General features: G+C 38.5%; 1 protein-coding gene across 1 annotated transcript in view; it reads left to right on the top strand.

Moving 5' to 3' along the window:
- The first annotated feature begins 2,975 nt into the window (after window positions 1–2,975).
- LOC118798082 (long-chain fatty acid transport protein 1-like) overlaps window positions 2,976–9,827 on the top strand; it is a 24,741-nt gene continuing 17,889 nt past the window's right edge. The window contains exons 1-4 of the mRNA XM_036557415.1: window positions 2,976–3,071; window positions 5,294–5,467; window positions 6,023–6,417; window positions 9,662–9,827. The exon at window positions 9,662–9,827 is cut by the window's right edge and continues 2 nt beyond it. Of these exons, the coding sequence (XP_036413308.1) occupies window positions 5,295–5,467; window positions 6,023–6,417; window positions 9,662–9,827 (734 nt within the window). The 5' untranslated portion in view covers window positions 2,976–3,071; window position 5,294. The remainder of the gene's footprint in view (window positions 3,072–5,293; window positions 5,468–6,022; window positions 6,418–9,661) is intronic.

Genomic DNA, 9,827 nt, shown 5'->3' with positions numbered 1-9,827 from the left:
AAAATCACACTGATGACATCACTCGACTTCCTTTTACCTGTTTTCTGAGGATCTATGAAGAAAAGCTCATGGTGAGTCCACTGAGTCTTTCAGTTAGCAGAGATTTTCTCATTTAGCTCATGATTTCATATGAAGCTTTTAGCTGAAGTCACTGGTGTGACCGACTTTATTCTGAGGTAACTGTGAAAAAATATTATACAAATGGATTAAATTCCATATTTTAGTGGATGTTCTATGATTGAGAACATGTGGTTTGATGCTCTGCAGCAGATAATATGTTAAATGCATTTTTCGTTAAAAATGTCTCTGGTGTCACCTTTATTACGTGTAACACCAGTGAGGGTTGGTAACACTAGTGTCTCATATGGAGAGATAGAAAAGTGGACGTTTACGTAGGGTCATTCTACAGACCATAAACTGCTACGTAATTTACACCCCAAACATTTACAAACAACAACGGAGTAACGCCAAGAAAATGTACCGTTCCAGGCTGTGAAGGGATGTCGGCACTTTTTATACCTTTCCAGAGAACCTTCAACTTTCTTTCTGAAGGCCCAACCAAGGTCAGCGGGCTGATGCTGATCTTCAAGCGAGGCTGAAGTTGGCTTCCTATTCACCAGCTTCTTAAGCGAGTATTCCATTCCACCATACATGCTACAGCTTGTACAGGAACCAGCTCCCACATCTTTAACAGGATTCCAGACAACTTCAATTCAAAATAGTTCGCTCTGCACATTTCACTCCAGACAGTTTCTCAAACTTTGGACAATATCAAGCATATCAATATCATACCAATCAATATCTGCTTCGCTCAGCGTTTGACCCTGAAGAGACGGAGGGGCAGTTCCACCTTTATTAGCGTCACAGCCCCAACAGCAGCCTGAAAGCAGCCATGCTGTGTGATTTTGTCCACTTTCTGATGGCTCAGGCAGATCATCTTAAACTGAAAGCTTTATAGCTTTGTGAGTGAAAGCAAGTAGCCAGTGTAGGTAGCGTTAGCTGCTAACACAGAGGTCTGTTTCATCTTCCTGCCTTTGTCTATTTTGACATGTTGCTTCTGTGTGAGCCATCGCAATGCCTCACTGTAAACCAGCCAATCAGAGCACAGCTCATCAGATTATTCATCAGCCCCCAAAAACGGTAAAAACAGCTTGTTTCATTCCAGAGCCAAATCATAGGGTTTGCATAGGATTTTTCAGCCAGACCAAAGACACATACCTTCTATGTAGACATCAAAGAACAATTTAAAATTCTTACCGAATCAGATTTGTAGGTAAAAATAAAATAATCCTCCTTTACAGTAAAATAAAGCTCTGCTGATAATTCAACACAGTTTAACAGTAAATGGACTTAAACACTGGAATTAATGTAGAACTGCTAATTCACCCTTTAACCCTGAAGATCAGCACAGACTGCTTGTCACCATAGCAACACAGACAACAGTCTTGCCTAGCTAGTAGCTAACGAAACAGCAAAGAGAAAGATTTAAGATGAACATTGTTAATTTGGAGACGAATGGACTTGTTTGCATTTATAATCACTCCAGCTGGTTTCCTGATACGTTTAATCTGAAACAAGAAACTGTCAAACACTAAAAATTGCGAAGCTGAAGTCATTTTCCTGTTCTGAATTTTCCCGTTCCACCTTAAATGCTGCAGCAGTAACATTCTGGCACCTCAGGCACCATTTAAGGTGGAACGGTAAACAAGAGCTGGCGAATGAGTAGCAACTTCAGCCTCGTAAAAAGGTGAACGTTGAGAGACATTTTACAAGAAACTGTTCTACTTTTGTGGAAAAGTTTCCTGCTAGAGATGCGAGAAAAGCAGTTATAGCTGAGCTAAAGCTTAAAGCAGAGCAAAGTAAGTCTGTGTTTTCATTTATATTATATTTTTTAGTCTATACTAGTAAATCAGCACATACTGAGACATATTTACAGCCAAGATGGTAAGATGGACATAAAACGTTGTGGCTCCCAAGGTGGTTTGATTTTTATTGAAAGGACAAAATGGCTCTTCTTAACATTTGGGTTGCGACCCCTGCATTAAGGGGTCTGTGCTTACGTGTATACACCCTTAAAAAAGAGGGTTCCACAAGGGTTTTATTAGTAAAGACAATTGTTCTACGTAGGACCATGAACACTCAAATACCTCTTTGCATGCTTAAATGGTTCTTTGCATGGAGAAATCGTTCTTCAGATTGATGGAGAATGTGCTGTATGTGGTTCCGTGTAGAAGCTTTTTGAAAAGGGTTCTTTATAGCACATCCTATTGTTACGATGTCAGCCTTGTAACTCAGGAAGAACCCTTTATGGTGCTATATAGAGCCATTAAAGCATGCAAATGTTTCCTTGAGCATCCATGGTTCTATGACGAGCCATTGTCTTTACTGAAGAACCCTTGAAGAATATTTTTTTTTAAGATTTTTTTTTCCGTAACTGCTATCAGTCACACGGCTATTATACATTCTCAGTATGATTCATTGAGACTTCCCAGTCAAAAATGTAGTCATTAAATAGAGTAAAGCAATAACTGTAATTAAATGACACATATTAGCATTGTTGTATGTGTCCATTATAATTAGATTACATAATCCAGATTACATGTAGTCTGTTAGTACATGAGTAAAGAATAATCGGACGAAAATCAGAATGTGCTAAAACAGAAGCTTTGTTGTTTTTACACAAGTGTGTTCTTGTTTTTTGCGATTTTTAATTAAATAATAATAATAAATAATCTAAAATTAATAGGTAGCGCCCCGTCTATTGTCCTGCCCCCCCACCTCAGCGGGGCCGTGCTGTTTTGTTATTCCAGACTGCTGTGAGTGTTAGAGTGACTGTATATGCTGAAGAAATGATCCTACTGGTTCAAACACGTCGGGCTGCAGAAAGCAGTCAGGAATAACAGGAGGGCCCTTATGAGTCGGGGGGGAGGGGCCTGAGTTAGGGTAGTGGGCGTGGCTTTCTCTGAGCCAATCAGAGCTGTGTGCTGATGAGGGAAGTCTGGGGGAGTCTTGTGTGAGAAGCTGTTTGGAAGTGAGGGGACAGAGGAACAGCACAGAGACCAGGAGACAGGGTGAGTGTGGACAACAATGTGTATGTGTGTGTGTGTGTGTGTGTGTGTGTGTGTGTGAGAGAGAGAGAGAGAGAGAGAGAGAGAGAGAGAGAGTCTTTCCCAGACTGAGTGCTAATGTGAACATGTGAATGGAAGTTTGTTCTAGCAGCTTTGCAGGACATGTTTGATGATATTATTAATATTAATAATAATAATAATGATAATAATGATAATAGCACTCTGGTGAACTGGTCCTCGTGTGTAATGGTGTGTAGTAACTGTATGTGTGGTGTTTGTTGTGTTTGTGCTGCAAACAGAGCAATTAAATCACACTGACTTTCAGTTTGAGTTTTATTGTTCCCTCTGCTTTCTGTATTCTTCACTGTTTCGCTTTTTGGAATTAATTCTTTTGCATTATTATTCTCTTCTCTTCTCTTCTCTCATTTCCTTCTCTTCTCTTCTCTCATTTCCTTCTCTTCTCTTCTCTCATTTCCTTCTCTTCTCTTCTCTTCTCTTCTCTCATTTCCTTCTCTTCTCTTCTCTCATTTCCTTCTCTTCTCTTCTCTTCTCTCATTTCCTTCTCTTCTCTTCTCTCATTTCCTTCTCTTCTCTTCTCTTCTCTTCTCTTCTCTTCTCTTCTCTCATTTCCTTCTCTTCTCTTCTCTCATTTCCTTCTCTTCTCTTCTCTTCTCTTCTCTTCTCTTCTCTTCTCTCATTTCCTTCTCTTCTCTTCTTTTCTCTTCTCACATTTCCTTCTCTTCTCTTCTCTTCTCTTCTCTTCTCTTCTCTCATTTCCTTCTCTTCTCTTCTCTTCTCTTCTCACATTTCCTTCTCTTCTCTTCTTTTCTCTTCTCTTCTCTTCTCTTCTCTTCTTTTCTCTTCTCTTCTCTTCTCACATTTCCTTCTCTTCTCTTCTCTTCTCTTCTCACATTTCCTTCTCTTCTCTTCCCTCTTCTCTTCTCTTCTCTTCTCTTCTCTTCTCTTCTCTTCTCTTCTCTCCCCTTCTCTTCTCTTCTCACATTTCCTTCTCTTCTCTCCCCTTCTCTTCTCTTCTCTCATTTCCTTCTCTTCTCTTCTCTCATTTCCTTCTCTCTTCTCTTCTCTTCTCACATTTCCTTCTCTTCTCTTCTCTTCTCTTCTCTTCTCTTCTCTCCCTTCTCTTCTCTTCTCTTCTCACATTTCCTTCTCTTCTCTTCTCTTCTCTTCTCTTCTCTCATTTCCTTCTCTCTTCTCTTCTCTTCTCTTCTCTTCTCACATTTTCGTCTCTTCTCCTCTCTTCTCTTCTCTCATTTCCTTCTCTTCTCTCATTTCCTTCTCTTCTCTTCTCTTCTCTTCTCTTCTCTTCTCTTCTCTTCTCACGTTTCCTTCTCTTCTTTTCTCTTCCGTTCTCTTCTCTTCTTTCCTCTTCTCTCATTTCCTTCTCTTCTCTCTTCTCTTCTTTCTTCTCTCATTTCCTTCTCTTCTCTTCCCTTCTCTTCTCACATTTCCTTCTCTTCTTTTCTCTTCCGTTCTCTTCTCTTCTTTCCTCTTCTCTTCTCTTCTCACATTTCCTTCTCTTATTTTCTCTTCTCTTCTTTTCTCTTCTCTCTTCTCTTCTCTCATTTCCTTCTTTTCTCCTCTCTTCTCTTCTCTCATTTCCTTCTCTTGTTTTCTCCTCTCTTCTCATTTCCTTCTCTTCTCTTCTCCTCTCTTCTCTTCTCTCCTCTCATTTCCTTCTCTTCTCTTCTCTTCTTTTCTCTCATTTCCTTCTTTTCTCCTCTCTTCTCTTCTCTCATTTCCTTCTCTTCTTTTCTCTTCTCCTATCTTCTCTTCTCTCATTTCCTTCTCTTCTTTTCTCTTCTCTTCTCTTCTCGTCTCTTCTCTCATTTCCTTCTTTTCTCCTCTCTTCTCTTCTCTCATTTTCTTCTCTTCTTTTCTCTTCTCTTCTCTTCTCTTCTCTCATTTCCTTCTCTTCTTTTCTCTTCTTTTCTCTTCTCGTCTCTTCTCTCATTTTCTTCTCATCTCTTATTTTCTCTTATTTCCTTCTCTTCTCTTTTGTTCTCGTTCTCTTCTTTTCTCTTCTCTTCTCTTCTCTTCTCATAACTTGTCTATTGATCTTTTTCAACCTCTTCTCTTCTGTTCTTTTTTCTCATTTATTTCATTCCTTTCTAATATCCTCTAATGCATGCTTTTCTCTTGTTTCTCCTCAGTTTTAATCTTACCTGTTATTTTCTCTTTTACCCTCTCTTCTCTCTCTTCCGCAGGATGGATGGAGTGATCAGTGCTCGTGTTCCGTTGTCGGTGGTCTCAGTAGGTGTTGTGAGGTTTCTGGGTGTGTCCTGGTGTTGGAGTGTTGCAGCAGGGCTTGGAGTGTATTTGGGTTCAGGAGGCTGGAGGTTCATCAACACCACAGCTCGCACCATCAAGAGAGACCTGAGGTCAGAATGCATCTCTCTCTTTCTCTCTATCTCTCTCTCACGCTTTCTCTCTTTTCCTTCCTCTCTCTCTATATATATATCTTTTGCTCTTTGTCTGTCTTTTTCAGTCTTTGCCTTCTATACTTTTCTTCTTGCTTCTTTCTTCTCTTGTTCTTCTTTGTGTAAATGTGTTTTATTGTCTTTCTCTTTCAATCCTTTTCTCCTCTTATATTTCTCCTCTTTTCTGTCTTGTTATTCTGTCTTGTCCTTTTTTCTCTCTTCGCTTCTCATCTCTCCCATGCTCTCTTCTGACTCTACCTCAGCCTCTCTCTTTTTGCTCTTTCTTCTTTCTCTCTTTTTTTTCTCCGTACTTTCTTATAGATTTTCTTATCACTGCATATCATATATATATATATATATATATATATATATATATGTATATGTATATATATATATATACACACATAAACATGACACATTGTTATATATGTATCATCACTGTCATCTGAAAAAACTCCTCTCTCCTTATTTCTCTTCTCTTCTTTACTCTGTTTTTAACCCCCCCGGACCCCCCAGTGGTCTGTACGTGCTGCTTCGTGTGAAGTGTATCGTTCGTCGTTACCTGCGCTGCGGCAGCACCGTGCCATCCATCTTCGCCGAGCGAGTGGCGCTGCACCCGGACAAACCCGCTCTGGTGGAGGAGGCTACAGGGGAGGTGTGGAGCTTCTCTGAGCTGGACAGGCGCTCGAACGCGGTGGGCCGCTGGGCGCTCGAGCAGGGATGGAAGGCTGGGGACGTGGTGGCGGTGTTCATGGAGGGTCGGCCTCTCATGGTGGCCTTGTGGCTGGGACTGGCCAAAGTGGGCGTGGAGGCAGCGCTCATCAACTTTAACCTCCGTAGAGATTCACTCGTCCACTGCCTGGAGGTGTCGGGGGCTCAGGGGATGGTGTTCGGGACGGAGTTAGTGGACGGTGAGTAGGGCTTGGTAATATGGCCAAAATTGGTCATTTCCTAATGTTCTGATTTAAATGTTATGGTGTTTGGGACAAAGCTTTGGTGATATGGATCAAAGTCTTCATGATATGCATGATACATTAAGACATTAAAATAGGGTCTTTGGCCACATGGTCCAACCTAATTAAGAAATTGAAATATATATGTGTGGTCAAAGCCCCTATTTTAATGTCTTTTTCCATATTATTTAGTATGGATAGTTATTTATAATTGTCATATTCATTATCATTATTTGCTGTAGAAGACATATGGTCTCTTTTTCCACATCGTCTTGTACCGAGACTTTTCCTTCAAACTCGCAGCATTTGTTATTGTCCAGAATTTCAGTCCTGAAAGTAGCTCTATTCTATTCTATTCTATTCTATTCTATTCTATTCTATTCTATTCTATTCTATGTCTGCTAACTGATGTGTGCTGTTGTGAATGGTTAGGTTTCTTCCTCGTCTACACAGTAAAAGTCTTCAGTGTCCTGAAGTAGCTGCTGTTTAAATTTAGACTAAAGCTAATATCAAACTAAAGAACAGAAACTGATCATTTTATCAAAAATATCTCAAACACAGGATATCAATACTGGTAAAAATGTTTAGATTCCAATATTTATTATGAAATAACTTAACGTTTTGCGCTGGCCAAAGAGATGATAAATGTTTTCATTCATTAATTACTTTATTCATCAATTAATTCATAATTACACAATTCATTATGTAGTAGTTTCAATCACAAATGTGGTATGGATTGAAAGTTTAAAATCTGGCTTTTCCACAGTGGCCTGTTTCTCTATTTGTCTCAATGAGCTATGAGTAAGAAATAATTCATTATAAGAGCCATTTCAAGTCATATACACCATGGGGGTCCTAACACTGCAGAAAATTCGGGGTTTTAAGTTTAAAAAGTTTGTGTATGGGCTGCCTTGAAATTTTGAGTTGAATTTTGAAAAATAATAAGATAATAGGGCATATAACACAGATGCTTGTTCTGCTAACTTACTATTTTAAGGTGGCCCGAACACTAAATATTTTATGTGAAAACAATATTTTTTTACAGTGTAAATAAAACAATATTTCTTTTTCAAAGACCACCTGGTGGGGTCATTTTTGCCTAAATCTGCTAGGGGCCCAGTGGAACTTTCAGCCATTTTCAATGACCAAGACTTATACTTTTGGTTTTAGGCTAAAAAGTCAAAATTTAGAGACAAACATTTAGACAAAAGTGGAATTTCTCCACTATTTTTGTGACAGAATTTCTTCACTTTTTCAACTAGCTGTATTTTACAAGATTTAAGAACTGTTTGAATAAGAAGCTTGCTGAGTCATTTTCTACTAAATTTTACCCATAAATCTAAAGTCTCTACACTTTACACAAAAACATTGTGAATCTCACAAAATTCCATTATTTTGTCCTCCAATTTCTCAGTCTGACCTTAGACTACACTCTTAAAAAGGATGGTTCTTCAAGGGTTCTTTAGTAATGAAATTGGTACTATATAGAACCATGAACACCCATGAACTTTGCATGATTAAAGGGTTCTTTGCATCATGAAATGGTTCATCAGATTGATGGAGAACGTGCTGTATATGGTTCTATATAGAACCTTTTTGAAAAGGGTTGTTACGATGACAAGCTTGTCACAGTAGAAGATCCCTTTTTGGTGCACAGAGAACCCTTTTCAAAAAGATACTATGAAGACCCATCTACAGCACATTCTCCATCAATGTGAAGAACCATTTCACAATGCAAAGAACTCTTTAATCTTACAAACATTCTTTGAGTGTTCATGGTTCTATGTAGACCATTTTCTTTACTAAAGAACCCTTGGAGAACCATCTTTTGGACATTACAAAGAAGTCAGTTGGAAAAATGAAGCTTGACAGAACCGAAATGAGAGATATGAACATCCTCTTCACTGAGAAAAGCTTTCAAAGCAGGTAGTTGCAGTTTTTCTGCCCAGTCCTCCAACATGCACAAAGTACTCCATATTTTACTCGAACCTCTTAGTCACCTGTAACAGGTGTTACTCTCCTTATTGATTGGTCCAGGCATGCTGAGGCTGGATTAGAGCAAAAATATGGAACATCTGGTGGACTTCAAGCACTGTAAAGCAGCCTTAATACCACCTTGGCTATTTTTATAGGTTCGTCTTTGGTTTATTTGTCCACTGCAAGAAATATTATCTCTATAATTTATTAGAACAAAAAAACCTAAAGAATAAGAAAGACTTCACTATTACACTAATAATACAAATGAAGCAGCCATACAGGGTTATTTGAAGCAACATGACAGAAGAACCAAATGTTTAAACGAACCACTTTTGTGGATAAGATGTGCCAGTGAAAGGAACCTTTTAAAAGTCCAAGCCAAGAACCATTTAGAGAACCATTTTACTTCAAACTCGCATCATTTGTTACTGTCCAAAATTTCAAAGTAGCTCTATTCTATTCTATTCTATTCTATTCTATTATATTATAGTTATGTCTGCTAACTGATGTGTGCTCTTGTAAATGGTTAGGTTTCTTCCTCAATTACACAGTAAAAGTCCTTTAGTGTCCTGAATTAGCTGCTATTTAACATTTAAGCTAATGCTAATACCAAACTGTGGAACAGAATGGGATGATTTTATCAAAACTTTCTCAAACACGGGTTATTAATACTGGTAAAAATGTTTGATTCCAATATTTATCATAAACTAATGTAACATTTTGCACAGGCCAAATACATTATACAGGTCTTTATTCATTATTTTGTTTGTTCATTTATTAATTCATTACATAGTAATTTCAATCACAAATGTGGTATAAATTAAAAGTTTAGAATCTGTGTTTTCCACAATGGCCTGTTTTCTGCATTTGTTTTAATGAGCTATGAGTGAGAAAAAATTCATTAAAATCTAATAAGACACCATTAGGCTCCTTACACTGTAAAATAATAATAATAAAAACTGGGGGGTTTACCTTTAACTAAAAAGTAAGTTTATGGGCTGCCTTGAAATTTTGAGTTATTTGAACTCAAATAAAAGGCATAAAACACAGATTCTTGTCCCATTAACTTACTATTTGAAATTCACAATTTTAAGCCCAACAGCTTAAACAGCTTTTTACGGTGTAATTGAAATATTATTGCTTTTTCCTTGACCACCTGTTGGGGTCATTTTTTACAGTGTAAACATAGGCCAAGATAAAATTCTGTCTCTATCTCTCTCTGTAGCGGTGGTGGAGGTCAGTGACTCCCTGGCTGGCCGTATGAAGCTTTTCTACACAGGTTCGTTACCGGCTGGAAATCTGACCTCCGACCTCTCAGTCCAGGATCTGGACCTGATGCTGGCTACCACTCCCCAAACACCGCCACCGGTCACCCACAACAAGGGCTTCAA

The sequence above is a fragment of the Colossoma macropomum genome, unplaced genomic scaffold (genome assembly GCF_904425465.1).
Source record: "Colossoma macropomum unplaced genomic scaffold, Colossoma_macropomum, whole genome shotgun sequence".
Classification (NCBI taxonomy): domain Eukaryota; kingdom Metazoa; phylum Chordata; class Actinopteri; order Characiformes; family Serrasalmidae; genus Colossoma; species Colossoma macropomum.
Note: the sequence above shows the minus strand (reverse complement) of the source record. Positions and strands in the feature narration are given on the sequence as shown.